The 15,173-nt window shown below is 35.2% G+C and overlaps 1 protein-coding gene across 22 annotated transcripts in view; it reads right to left on the reverse strand.

Moving 5' to 3' along the window:
• Positions 1–15,173, reverse strand: part of LOC107590532 (pleckstrin homology domain-containing family A member 5-like) — a 176,310-nt gene that overhangs the window by 33,461 nt on the left and 127,676 nt on the right. For 21 of the 22 annotated variants that reach the window (XM_016279317.1, XM_016279316.1, XM_016279315.1 and 18 more), the window contains 3 exons: positions 11,223–11,323; positions 7,257–7,372; positions 4,804–5,697 (listed from right to left, as the gene is read on the reverse strand). In XM_016279317.1, coding sequence (XP_016134803.1) covers positions 4,804–5,697; positions 7,257–7,372; positions 11,223–11,323 — 1,111 coding nt within the window. Of the gene's footprint in view, positions 1–4,803; positions 5,698–7,256; positions 7,400–8,808; positions 9,108–11,222; positions 11,324–15,173 lie in introns of those variants that run through there. The other variant, XM_016279327.1, reaches the window with a different exon arrangement.

Here is a 15,173-nt window from a genome sequence, read left to right on the forward strand (position 1 = left end):
CGCCTCTAATTTTTCATCACTCGTCATCTGCCGATCGCTCGGAAATAATTACTGCATGCACGCATCAGCGACAGGAAACGCAGGAAAACAGATGGGAAGACGCACGTGTGCCAGGACACTTTCTGAAGACCGTTCTGAGAGTTACGAGCACTACTCTTTTCCAGGAGCTGGTGATATCGGCTTGGCACTTTTATAGGCAGCATTGAAAGGTTTGGCATGCGCACCCTTGTACTGACAGAGCAGAAATCAATAAAGAGCTCCGAGCGCCAAAATGCACAAGCACAAAAGTCATGTCTCTATTTGCTGAACACGAGAAGCTCCAAACGATGTTGGCTGGATGCAGAAAACCAGCTTAATTATCTACCACGGTGTAGGGTATTGGCAAACCACATGTAATCTTATTTTACATTTTACAGCAGTTCGTTTCGCTCAGCTTATTTAATTGAACACACAACAATCTAGGAGTATTGATATATATAATCAATTTCATTATAATAAAAAAAAAAAAAACTGCCAACACTGGAAACGTCCAATGCGCCAGTTGATAAACTTCCTATTTCCATATTATGGCACCTGTGTTGAAAATGAAAATAACTTCTAAATTAAGTCAATATTTAATAGCATAATCATTCAAGTCTGTTTTACCCTAAAATGGCATTTAATTTTAGTAACCATAAATAACATTTTAGTTGACAATGTGCAAAATGACAAAACTATGTGAGAAAGGTAAAAATGATAAAAAAAAAGAAAAAAAAAAGTACTAAACTATATTTAAAAATATTAATTGAAACATGCATTAAACTAAATATTTGTATGCTAAATACAAATTTTTTTTTACAAACTTTACAATTAAAATATTTAAATTATGATCAATTTAAAATATTAATTAAAACATGCATGACAAAACATTTATTGAACTAAATGCAACACTGAAAAATAATAATTTTTTACAAACTTTAAACAATTGATATTTAGAATATTATAATACAAATATAATACTATTATGCATTTAAAAAATATGAATTGAAACACGCATCAAGATTTAATCAACTAAATACACCATTAAAATATTTAGATTATTATATTTAATATTACAATAAAGATTAAGATGAATTATATTTAAAAATATTACGTGAAATCCGCATTAAACAAAAGATTTATTACACTAAATACAACATTCAATACTACTAAATTATATTTTTCTTCTAAATAAACATTTTGAAACATTGTCAATATTGTGAAGAGTTAAATTTGTCAGTTTAATCCCTACATAATAATTAAAATCATATAATCATGCTTTCACGTTTGTTATCATTGATCAAATCTAAAAACCCTGTAAAAAAATATTTTAAGCAATTTCACTGACAAAATTAACTGTGACGCTGCACATCTGCTCAACATTCTCTCATCTAAAATCAAATTTGATTACAAACGTGATTGCATTTTTGCTTGGTTTTGCGGCATTTAATTGTATCTTGAACCTTGAGCATTGTTTTCGTAAAACCAAATAGCTTAAAATAGCTGCCTTAGAAAATAAATACACCGATTGCGGCATGAGATCACACAATGTGCTGAGAGTTTGGAAAGAAAGTTTATGATTGGTCAGGACGTGCATATGCAAGAACAACTGTCAAAAACGAGCCTGACAGCAGCCTAAGCAAGAACGGCAATCTGTGCATGAATTGCACAAATATTGATATCGTTTCTGAAGAGGATGTAGGCAGAGCAGAGGCACGCTTCACCAATGCCTTTTGATAATCAGCATCTTAACACGAACACACGGCGCCCTTCTCTCTCTTCGCTCGCATTCCTGTTCCTCTTCCTGCACTGACAGCAACTCTGATCCACTTTGAGACAAATTTTCGTGGTGCTCGAGCACAAAGCTCCATGACTTATTCATCAGAGGAGAGGAGGACGAGACAAGCAAAGCAAACACACGTCCTCCTACTCCACGACTGCACGGCTAAACGGAGGATGGCTCCTGACAGCATACGCTGCTCCCACACAACCGGTCCGGGCCGAGGTAAAAATATCTGTTGGGTCATGATAAAGAGCTCAGCAGGAACACTGCCTGCAGACGCTGGAGTTTGCTGTAGAGCGGATGTGTCAGGGGACTGAAAGTGGGAGAGAAACCGCTGCCGCCTTCTGCTCTCTGGCACTGCTGTCAGAGGCCTGATGCTTCGGAAACTCAGACAGACAGAATGATGCATGAATCCAGTCTGTTTGTCTAGTTTGTTTTCTGACAGATAGACAGTGTACAAAAATACCACTATATATACACTCAGAAAGTAGTTTGTAAAGTACATTTTGTGTAGTTTGTAATGCGTTTAGTTTGAGAAGCATATGTGACTATATTACAAACTACAGACTGCACACTTCACAAACTACAAAATCATTTTACAAACTACAAAATACACAGTGCCGTGAAAAGGTTTTTGCCCCCTTCCTGTTTTTAATTTTTTTTGCATATTTGTCACACTTAAAAGATTCAGATCATCAAACCAATTTTACTGCAAGTTATCGCAAATGTTTGATTGCAGTTGTTGCTGCAAAGGGTGGCACAACCAGTTATTAGATTTTAGGGGGCAATTACTTTTTCACGTAGTGCCAGGCAGGTTTGGACAGCTGTTTTCCCTTAATAAATGAAATCATAATTTCAAAACTGCAGTTTATATTTACTCATGTTATCTTTGTGTAATATTAAAATTTGTTTGATGATCTGAATCTTTTAAGTGTGACAAATATGCAAACAATTAAAAAAACAGGAAGGGGGCAAAAACTTTCACACCACTGTATATGCTAAAAACTACAATAGAATTAGTCAAACAACCCTACAAACTACACAATACATGCTTTTACAAACTAAAACTATTGAGTAGTTTGTAATGTATATAGTTTGTAAAGCGTATCTTGTGCAGTTTATAATGTGTTTAGTTTAAGTGAGCATTTTGTAGTTTATAAAAATGTATCTTGTGTCATTTACTGTGTCATTTAGAACTTAAGTAGTGTGTAAAGCAGGAATTATTTCATTTGCAATGTGTTTAGTTTATGAAGCATATATTGTGTGGTTGATATTGTGTATAGTTTGTAAAGTTAACTTTTCATGCATACTGTGCGGTTTGTAATGTGTGTAGTTCGCAAAGCATATATTAAGCAGTCAATGTGTTTAGTTTGTAAAGTCTTTTATAGTTTGCATGCATGCGACATTTAAAATATGTATATTATATATTTGTGTTTGGTTTAAAAAGTGTGTACTGTGTGATTTGTAATGGTTTTAGCTTGACAAGCAGGAATTATAAAGTTTATATTGTGCAGTTAATGTGTAAAGTGAACATTTTGTAAAATGTATTTTGTGTAGTTTGTAGCATTTAAAATGTATAATTTGAAATGTGATTTGTAAAGTGTGTACTGCGTACTTTGTAACGCAAGTACTTTTAATGTGCAAAATGTTATATATAGTTTGTAAAGTTTACACTGCATAATTTGTAATACAAGTAGTTTTTATGTGTAAAATGTTAAAAAGTTTGTAAAGTGTTTACTGTGTACTTTATAATGCAAGTAGTTTTCATGTGAAAAACATTATATGTAGTTTGTAAAGTGTGTACTGTGTAATTTGCAATGCAAGTAATTTGTAAAGTAGATAGTTTGTACTGTGTGTAGTGTAAAATGTGTATTGCACAGCATGTTGTACGTTTAGTTTGTAAAGTTTGCCATTTATAACATAAAGTCAGGGATTGTAGTTTGTAATATGTATTATGCAGTCTACAAAGTGACATGTAGTTTGTAATGCAAGTAGTTTTAATGTGTAAAACTTTATATGTATATAGTTTGTAAATTCCCTCAGGCCATCCATCTCATGAACACTTGACAATAACTGTGGAACAGACACTATTTATTCACTCATACACTTATTTATCTAACACTCATACTCAGTCTACATTTCAATTTGCACATAATATACCTGTACATACAACTGTCTATTGTTATATACCTGTACATACAATTGTCGATTTGTATATTTTTATTCCTTAGTTACTTGTTCTATTTTTCTATTTTTTATTATCTGTGTTTTTGTTCTGTCACTGTCATTCTGTTACACTGTGGAGCTTCTGTCATGAAAACAAATTCCTCGTATGTGTAAACATACCTGGCAATAAAAACTCATTCTCTCATAGTGAAGTGTATACTGTGTAATTTATAATGCAAGTACTTTGTAAAATAGATATTGTGTTGTCTGTACTGTGCATGTAGTTTGTAATGCAAGTAGATTTAATGTGTAAAACTTTATATATATATATATATAAATATATATATATACAGTTTGTAAAGTTTGTAAAGTGTGTACTGTGTAATTTATAATCCATGTAATTTTAATGTGTAAAACGTTATATATAAATATATATAGTTTGTAAAGTGTGTACTGTATAATTTATAATGCAAGTAATTTAAATGTGTAAAACTTTAAATAAATATATATATATAGTTTGTAAAGTTTGTTAAGTGTTTACTGTGTAATTTATAATGCAAGTAGTTTGTAAAATAGATATTGTGTAGTTTGTACTGTGCACATAATGTAAAATGTGTATTGCATATCATGTAGTACATTTGGTTTGTAAAGTTTGTAGTTTATAACGTGAAGTTTGTAATATTTATTGTGTAGTCTACAGTCACATACAAGCTAGTCTCTCATGGGATCATCATAACCACACACACAAAAAATTGTGAAAAAAAATAGTGCATTAATGAAATTTTACACACAAAAACAATAAAACAAGCAATATTAGCTTGAAATGAACCACTCACCTCCTGGTGTCGTCATCTGGGGCCCGTGTGCGGTGCGTACGAACCCACTGCTCCAGCTGCTGCATGGAGTCGGTTCTGCTCAGGGTTCGCTCTGGTTCTGCCGGCTGAGGCGGCACCATCGTCCTCTGGGGCATCGTGTTGCTCATGTCTCCAGGGCTTCGGTCTCCTCTTCGTTCCCCAGAACCGTTGACCTGGGGTGGCTTGTACTGGCTGGATCCCGCTGCGCTCTGGAGCTGTCTGGAGGACGAGATGGCTGCACTGATGGCCGCCGCTTGGGCCGGCTGGAGTTTGATGCTGTTGATCTTGGTGAGCGGCCGCTCCACAGCACCCTCTTTCTGGAAGCCATACTTCTCGGCCTCCCGCGGCGGCGGGACGGGTTTCTCCGGGTCTTTCTGCTGCTTATGTCTGTCTCCAAGAGGGTACCTTGCATCTTTTTGCGAGATCTTCTCGCCATCTTTGGGCAGAGTATATTTTTCACCTTCCCTCTGAAGAGTGTACTTGTCTCCATCTTTGTGTAATGTGTATTTCTGGCCATCCTTCTGCAGCAGGTACTTCTCTCCGTCTTTGTGGATGGCATATTTCTCTCCATCTTTCTGCAGGACGTATTTCTCCGCATCCTTCTGCAGCATGCATCGGTCTCCGTCCTTCTGCAGAGCGAGTCTTTGAGCGTCTTTGTGCAGAGCGTAGTTGTCCGCATCTCTCTGGAGGGTGCATTGCTCTTCGTCTTTCTGCACGCTAACCCTGCCATCTTTCTCTTTCTGCTTTTTCTCCTCCTGGCGGAGCGTCTCACGGTTTCTCTCGTTGTTTTGGATCTCAGGTCGGGTCAGGACTCTGTGATTCAGCATGTTGTTCATCTCCTGAGGGCTGCAGGAGTCAATCTTTACCTTCTCAAGCCTGCAGAAAGAGAAAAAACGAAAAGCAAGTGAGTGAGTGAAGAAAAAGAGCATATCAGATTTTTCATATGAAATAAAAACAAGCTATTCAACTGCTCTAAATGTATAATATTTATAAAGAGCTTTACAACACATACTAAACTACGTCATACTGAGCTCCACTGAAACACTAAACAAAGACAAGCTCTTTTTGACCAAACATTTGTGTCTTCTTTAATAAAAGTTACTTTGATTCTATGAAAAGTGAGCTGCAGTTCATTTTCAATCCCAGCTGTGATGCTGTTGCCGAAAAGCTATTTTAGTACTAATCAAAAAACAGCAAGTGTTTAAGTCTGAGAGAATTCTTCAGCATCTGTGATTGTGCTAAAAGCTGCAATGAAACAAACACACACACAGAGTTTCAAAAACATCTTCTGCACTTAAAAAGCTGTGAAATCTCTACTCGTGAGAGTCTCTGGGGATAGAAGAGGCTCTAGTCGAGAAACTCGACAGCTTTCCTCAAAAAGCAGAGTTATAAAGAGTGTAAAGAGGAAACACTGAAGTGACTTGAAGTGGTTTCTACTGAGGCAGCTTAACAAAGACAAGCTAACAACATCTATCTAAATAGAGCCAGATAGAGAAAAAGTCCACAAAGACATGGTGCAATGTGTAATGTTTTGGAATTTCATTGTTTCTGATTGGCTCAGTGTGGACCAATCAATGTTTACCATTCATAATGTGTCTTTAAAGATATGTCGTAATGATTGTACTGTGGTTTCTCAAAAAAAATAAAAAAATAAAAAATCTGAATTTCAGTCATCTTATTAACATTATTACTGATCATAAAGAACAACTTTATTTTTAGCATTGCTTTTAAATTCTTTATATTATTAACAACACCGCTGTTATTTATATTATTAATTAATTGTTTTGCTTTGCTTTTTTGAAACTAATTCTTAACTTGGGAAAACAAATTAAGTAAAAACATAAGTTTACATTACCACTGATTACAAAGGGAAACTTACTTTCTTTATCATTGCTTCTAAAATCTTCATATAATTACCTACTTATACTTTTTTGCTTTTTAATTCTTAACCTGGGAAACAAATAAGTAAATATATATACATTTTTTAAAAATGCCTTAAAATGTTGACATTACTTATCATAAAGAACAGATTTATTATTTTAGTTTATTACAGCTTTTAAATTATTCATATTATCAACTACTTATTTTGTTTTGAATTTTAGAAACTGATTCTTAACCTGGGAACAAATTAAGTAAAAAATATATTTAAAAACTATTTCTTCATATTTTGAAATTATTACTGTTCAGATTTTTTCCTGTTATTTTACTATTGCTTTTAACTTATTTACATTATCAATATCATTGCTTTTAAATTATTTATATTATTAATTACTTATTTTGTTTTCCATTTTTGCATTACTTCCTAACCTGGGAAATGAAAACACTTTAGTAAACTGCTGTAAATGCCAGTGAAGTGGTACACCAGATGAAGAGGACAAGGGATTTGAGTGTGCTGCTCCTGATTGGTTCAGTGTGAACCGAGCACGTTTTCTTACCTTCTGATTGGCTCAGAGTGGACCAATGCCGCGTCCGTCATAACTTTCATCCAGGACTCCATATCTTTGGCTGTGTCAGTGCTGAAATAGTACGTTCGCATGTTTGGATGCGTCGCCTAGTTGTGAGAAACCAACAGAGCAACCTGGGGGAAAACAGCAGACGCTGAATACTAATAGAAACTGCTTTGAGGGTCCTAGCTGGTGTCAGCGGCACAAAACGCTATAATGCTCGAGCAGTCTTTCTGAAGTGAGCAGATCTTTGTCAGGAGGATTTGAGTTCACAGACCCCCATCGTTCAGAGCCCCTCAGGAGTTTGTCTGACTGCTCGACTCTGACAGATTTTGTCTGGATATTACAACAGTTTATATAAGCTTCAAAGAGCGAACACTGAACGCTTTAGAATAGTTAGCAAGAACTCTGTTATAAACCCTAGTGAGATATTTCAGTCTACATAATCAGCATACAAAATACATTTCTATGAGATACACTCTTAAAGGAAGAGTGAATGGGTGCCGTCAGAATGAGAGTCCAAACAGCTGATAAAAACATCACAATAATCCACAAGTAATCCACACCACTCCAGTCCATCAGCTAATGTGTTGTGAAGTGAAAAGCTACGTGTTTGTAAGAAACAAATTCATCAAGATGTATTAGCAATAAATCGTCATTTCTGACCAAAATACGAGTCCATAATCCATAATAACGCTTCCTCCAGTGATAAAGTCCATCTACTGTTGTCTCATACATCAAATATTTCTCACTCACATATTTGTTTAGAGCTGTTCTGGCTCGTAAACGGTGCTTGATCTGTGCAGATTTATCTCCTGATTCAGACAAGACGATTTTTCACTGGAGGAAACGTTATTATGGATTATGGACTCATATTTTAGCCGTCTTGAAGTTAAAAACGACTTAATGATGGATTTGTTTCTTACTAACACACATCTTTTGGATTCACAAGACATTAACTGATGGACTGGAGTGGTTACTTGTGATAAAGTCCATCTACTGTTGTCTCATACATCAAATATTTCTCACTCACATATTTGTTTAGAGCTGTTCTGGCTCGTAAACGGTGCTTGATCTGTGCAGATTTATCTCCTGATTCAGACAAGACGATTTTTCACTGGAGGAAACGTTATTATGGATTATGGACTCGTATTTTAGCCGGCTTGAAGTTAAAAACGCCTTAATGATGGATTTGTTTCTTACAAACACACATCTTTTGGATTCACAAGACATTAACTGATGGACTGGAGTGGTTACTTGTGGATTATTGTGATGTTTTTATCAGCTGTTTGGACTCTCATTCTGACGGCACCCATTCACTGCAGAGGATCCATTGCCGAGCAAGTGAAGCTAAATTTCTCCTAATCTGATGAAGAAACAAACTCATCTACATCTTGGAAGGCCTGAGAGTGAGCACATTTTCAGAAAATTGTCATTTCTGGGTGAACTTTTCCTTTAAGGTCTAGATAATGAAAGAATGAAGACATTCCTGGTTAATGCGGTGAAGTATGTTAATGCGGCATTGTGCAAACTCGGGACTCACCGTATTAGCGAAGATCCATCCAGTAAACATGTAGATGCTCGAGTTCATGAACCCTCACAGAGGACAAGCAGCACAATTGTAAAATGGAGAATAAGATTGAGAAAAAGCAATGAGTCGACATGAAAATATCTGCACTAATAGGTAAATGACTCCACTGAGATGCAAACTCTCACAGAACTAGACACCAAAATGCAGCGTCAGGTGAAAAGTGCCATCCAGCAAAAACTTGCGTCAGGAAACTGGTTTAACTCAAGCTAATAATTGTCCTACTAGTCCCAAACTTGCACCCTTGAGCAGGATGGCAGGATTTTATTTTCAAGACTTGATTAAATTCACAGATGAACACACCGATCCGACCCAAGAGAAAGAGTCTAAATCTGTCTAAACTTTCATTCTCATGTTGATACTAAAAAATCTGTGTTGGCCTGAAGTCAGCATAATATTTCTAAAGCTTTTAATGGAAATATTAAGGTTCCTAAAAGTGAAAAGGTTTGTTTTTATAAGCTATTAGATTAGTAAAATTTTGTAATAAGATTCAATTTGCAACCCTCTATGAACACCTTGGCAATAGAATCGCCATTGGCTAGTCATTTTTTTAGTTTACTCGCCAGACAGACACAATAAATGTGTGTATATATATTTATATATATTTAAAGCTTATGTTTGTAAAATGGCACAGCTTTTTAAATATCTGAAAGCACACTACGATAATCATGCATTATTTAATGATAGAACTTTAGCAATTAGAACTAAAACTTGGTAATCATGTATGAAAGCATATTTGTCATTTTAGCTGAACTTAGGACTGGTGGTGATGCTTGTTGGTCATGCAGTGCTTCTGTAATAAAATAAAAAAACTACTACTCTACTACTAATAACAATATAAAACACATTAAGGATTAATGAGCCGCTGGGTTCATGAATATTAATCACGTTGTCTGCGTGCGCAAACTGATTTGCTGAAATCAAAAGAGGGATAATAATAATAAATGAGTGCCAGTCGTTTGCGCATTAGCCCCGCCCACTACCGGAGAAACCTGCATATCTTCTGCTTGTTCTTAAAAGCTGGATAATTCTAAATGAACTACTAAATGAATACAACAAAGAATATCGTTTACATGTAGCGTGTCGATTCTGGTATGTAAGACTCTCTCACTCGCTCTCTCTCAGTCTTTGCGTGTGTGTGAGAAACACAGCGCTATCAGCAAAGCGACGGCGAGTCGTGTGTCTTCACACTAGAGTTTACAGTGCGTCAAATACAGGTGCGCTGCGCACAGATCGCTTGATGGAGAGTGAAACTCTGAAACACTCAAGTCAGAGTGGAAATATATCTGTGCTTAACTTACACTTAGCCTCTAACACACACACTGGCGAGTAAAATCTAAGAATTTATTAGCCAATGGCTAACGATAGACATCATTTAGTCGCCCAGAGTGAAGATTTAGTCACATATGTGAGGGATTTACTCTCATTATAGAGGGCTGATTTGGTATCCTAAACAAACAATGAACACCACATTTTTACAGCATTTATTAATCTAGGTTTAGGTTAATTTATAAATACATGTTCAAACGTTTGGGGTCAGAAAGTTTTTGTTTTTTAAATAAATTAATACTTTTATTAAGCAAGAACACATTAAATTGATCAAAAGCGACAGTAAAAATGTTTATAATGTTCCAAAAGATTTCTATTTCAAAATAAATGTTCTATTCATCAATGAATCCTAAAAAATAAAATGTATGACCGTTTCCACAAAAATATTGGGCAGCACAACTGTTTTCAACATTGACAATAATCAGAAATGTTTCTTGAGCAGCAAATCAGCATATTAGAATGATTTCTGAAGGATCATGTGACACTGAAGACTGGAGTAATGATGCTGAAAATTCAGCTGCGCATCACAGGAATAAATTACATTTTAAAATGTATCTAAATAGAAAACAGATATTTTGAATTGTAATAATATTTCACATTTTACTGTATAAGAGACTTTAAAAAAATCTTACCAACCTCAAACTTTAAAAAGAAGTGCATAATATTGTTCACTGTTAGTTCATGTTTGAATATTAAAAATGTACAATAATATATGTAGAAATAACCTCACATTTTATGACTGTTTAAAAAAGTCATTATAAAAAACTACTTTTTAAAAAAACTACTACGTTACTTTTTCAAATGGTGGCCAATAAAACAGCAGGTGCTTGCTTCTCCTGATAGAAAAAGCATGTGATGAGAGTCTAAAATTGTTCATTTATAGCAATAAAGCTAAAAGCACATATCTATCGACTGCAACTTTGTTTAAATGAAGTGTTTCAACTCTTTTATTCACCAGTCTATTCACCTGCCCTCTTCCAGTCCACATTTACATGTAAAATATGGCCACGTTTGAGAGAAGTTCTGAATGCGTCTCTGACCTTGAAGGCGTATTTCCTGCTTACGTGGTCGTCCACAGACAGCATGGTGATGTGGAAGCTGGGCAGGAGGATACTTCCCAAGATGCCCTCTTCCTTCTCATCTGAAGACACAAAGAGAGAGACGTTGTGAGCATTAGCATATATTAGCCGACTGCCAGGGAACCTGCTAAACTTGCAGCTGAAACCATGACTGGGTGTTTATTTCGGCAGGGGTTTGGGTAAACAGACAGTCTGGCGGGGCTGATGGGAAAACTGCAGGGTTGTGTGCATACGAGCGTGTCAATGAGGATGTGACTGCTCTCGACTGTGAACTCCATCGTTTTGATTGCAGACTGAGACCAATCTGTCAAGAGTTGCTTGCCGACTGAGTCAATTCAGAGTGAAGGCTGTGTTAACCGTTACTATTACCGTAATAATGCCAAAAACAGCACGTTCCCATCATCGGCTTCCATAAGCGTGAGACTTATCACGTCCATTATGACATTCATTATTTCCAACAATCTCAGCACACCTCAAAGACAAATTAAATTGAGATTTATACAGCACAATTATGAGTGATAGTGCTTTTATACAACAGTTCAATAAACAGGAAGTCAATACTGAGCGACCTTTTGTTTGCTCTGCCAACAAAAATAGCTCCAAATGAAGTGAAATGAACAAAAATAACCATAGCACTGTAATGGTGCTTCTGAATGCATTTCGATGAATGAACAGAATCAGCCGAGTGAATAATTCAACGATTAACTGGTGATAACTACATTCCTGAATGTTCCAGTGTTTTTGAAGTCAATGAAATCACTTGTTTAATTCCTGAATGAATTGAATTGGTTGAATGAAAGTTTCAATCCTTTACAGATGATATAATACATATTGTTAATGAATAAGTCAGTGTTTAGGAAGGAATCGATTGAGTTAATGAATTTCTCATTCATAAAGACACTAACTTGTTTCATTCCTGAAAGAATCCAATCGGTTGATTGAAAGATGCAATCATTTTCTCATAAAGACACTCAACTTGTTTAGTCCCTGAATGAATCAAATTGGCTGAGTGAAAGATTCAATGACTATAAATATATTTTAGTCCTGAATCAATCAGTGTTTTTGAAGGAATTGATTGAGTGAATGACTCACTCATAAAGACTCTCATTGTCTCCACCTACTGGCAAAACAATGTAATCTTCAGAAAGAGTTACTGAAAAATCAGTGTGTCTATAACATGTCCATGCACGTATATTAAAAGATGTATAATTAGTGTTAAGTAGATGTTTGAATTCGTAACCCGAAATATGGGCAATATATATTTTTTGATCCAAACTCAGCAGACTAACATGCTTGCTATTCCCCTGACATACAGACCAAACAAGACAACGGTGCTTCAGCACTATGTGATGCAACCGTCTTTTAAAAGTTACATGGACCAACTTTTTGCATCCTCAAGTGTGTTTTGGAGACATCCCACACACTGAGTTCTGGAGCACTCAGATCCGTGAGGCGGGTGTTCAGAAGTGAAGAAAGCCGCCGGTGGCTCATAGCAGACGCCGCACTGAATCACCGACAGCAAAAGAGCACAAACCAACACAGAGAGATGATCAGCTCTCTTAAGATCAGACTCAGTGTGCTGGCTTTAGAGAAACCACATACTGATACACTCCAAACAATCAAAGCGCAGAGTATACAAAACTCTAATAATTCTGCACAAAATCTCAGCCAACACTGAAGTCTGATGAAAATTCAACAGATTTTCATTTCTGCAGAATTTGAACAGCAGTCATTAGGACTGGAGTCGTAAAGAATAATTCTGGATATTATATTCCATTAATACTTTTGAAGAGGAAATGTATATATATATATATATATCACACATACTGTATATATATATAATAAAAATTATATTTCCAAGTGATATCGATGTTCTAATAAAAAATGTCAAACAATTATTGCAAAAAGATTTTTAAAAATTATTTTCAGTCTTTTTAAAGGTACAAATACAGTAAATATTAAACAATTCTAAACAAATTAACAAAAAATGTGGTAACACTACACTACTGTTCAAAAGTTTGGGAATTGTCAGATTTTTTAAAAGGTTTTTGAAATAAGTCTCTTCTGATCACCATGCAATATAACAAAGAGTGAAAAATTTAAGGGGGTCTGAATACTTTCCGTACCCACTGTATACGATAAAAAATACAGTAAAAACAGTAGTATAGTAAAATATTATTTTAACTTAAAATAGCTGTTTTCTATGTGAATATATTGTAAAATGCAAATTTAATCCTGTGATCAAACTGAATTTTCAGCATCATTACTCCAGTCTTCAGTGTCACATGATCCTTCAGAAATCATTCTAATATGCTGATTTTGCTGCTCAAGAAACATTTCTGATTATTATCAATGTTGAAAACAGTTGTGCTGCTTCATATTTTTGTGGAAACCGTGATACAATTTATTTTTCAGGATACTTTGATGAATAGAAAATCCGAAAGAACAGCATTTATGTTAATCTTAATTTATTTTAATCTTTTATCACATCTTTTTTTAATTATTATTATTTTTTACTTCTGATCAATTTAATGCATCCTACCTGAATAAAAGTATTAATAAAAATAAAAAAACATTACAGACACCAAACTTTTGAACAGCAGTGTATTTTATTCTTTCCAACATATGAGAACTTTATTTTTTAAAAATGGTATTGTTTTTTTAGTTCCCAGTATTCACCACCTCTGCTTATTTCTATTTTAAGATAAAAGCAAAAGTTTATTTTTATTGGCCAAATTTAATCATGCGCACAATAGTGTTCTTTGTATAACGTGCACTGATGAATAATGCTAAATAAGACCAGTGATTTATTATTTCATGTTGATTTTAACACATATTCCCCTTTTTAAATTAATTCCACATATTTTACACCACAGTCAGTGAAAATAGGAGTTCAAAAAACCCCACTGAACTAGTGCACGAGTGTGCGCAGTACCAGCTGACACAGACAGGGGGCGTCAGTGATCTGCCCTTCTCTGCTCACAGTGGCATCGTTCGGTCAGGGCCGTTCATAGCTTCACCTGTCCTTCATCACTGACATCCGCATCCAACATTTGATCTGAGCCGTCGATACAGACTGACAGAGAGACGGATGATATGATCAGACAGTCTGAGCATGTCTGCTGCGTTGCTAGAATAATCCTCTGTCTTCTCCGTCAGCCAATAAACAGCCTTGGCCCTCATGGGTCCTGCTGTGAAAGAAGGATCTGATTGCACTGTCGGACTGCTTAATTGCACAATTTATGGAGATCTAAGAGAGTGTCCTCAAGAGACTTCAGCAAGCAGCACAACCAATTCAATGAAACACCTTTGGGCTCAAGCTGGATTACGTCCACGCATCTTCCTCCCTGTATATACTGTGAGAGCTTATTAAATAGAATACTTGATTCTGATTGGTCAATCACAATATTCAGCAGTCAAATATTTCTGAATAGTGCTAACTATTTAGAAACTAAACAAACTATTAAAAATTGATTTAAAAAAATGGAAAAAAAATAAAAAATATCAATATTAGATGAAAAATGAAAATGAGATGTGTTGCCTTGGCAACAAACAGAGATAAAATAACTAAGTTCTAAAATTATTAAAATTTAAATAAATTTTTTTAAAGCAGTTAATTGAAATAAAGCTGGAATTCAAATATTTAAATATAAATAAATAAAAATGTAAAGGGGTATTATGACGTTGCTAAAAAGAACATTATTTTGTGTATTTGGTGTAATGAAATGTGTTTATGCGGTTTAAGGTTAAAAAAACACATTATTTTCCACAACATACATTATTGTTTCTCCTCTATGCCCCGCCTTTCTGAAACACGTCGATTTTTACAAAGCTCATCGGTCTGAAAAGCGAGGTGTGCTGTGATTGGTCAGCTATCCAGTGCGTTGTGATTGGCCGAATACCTCAAGCGTG

The sequence above is a fragment of the Sinocyclocheilus grahami genome, unplaced genomic scaffold, assembly GCF_001515645.1.
Source record: "Sinocyclocheilus grahami isolate Dianchi unplaced genomic scaffold, SAMN03320097.WGS_v1.1 scaffold129.1, whole genome shotgun sequence".
Taxonomy (NCBI): Eukaryota; Metazoa; Chordata; class Actinopteri; order Cypriniformes; family Cyprinidae; genus Sinocyclocheilus; species Sinocyclocheilus grahami.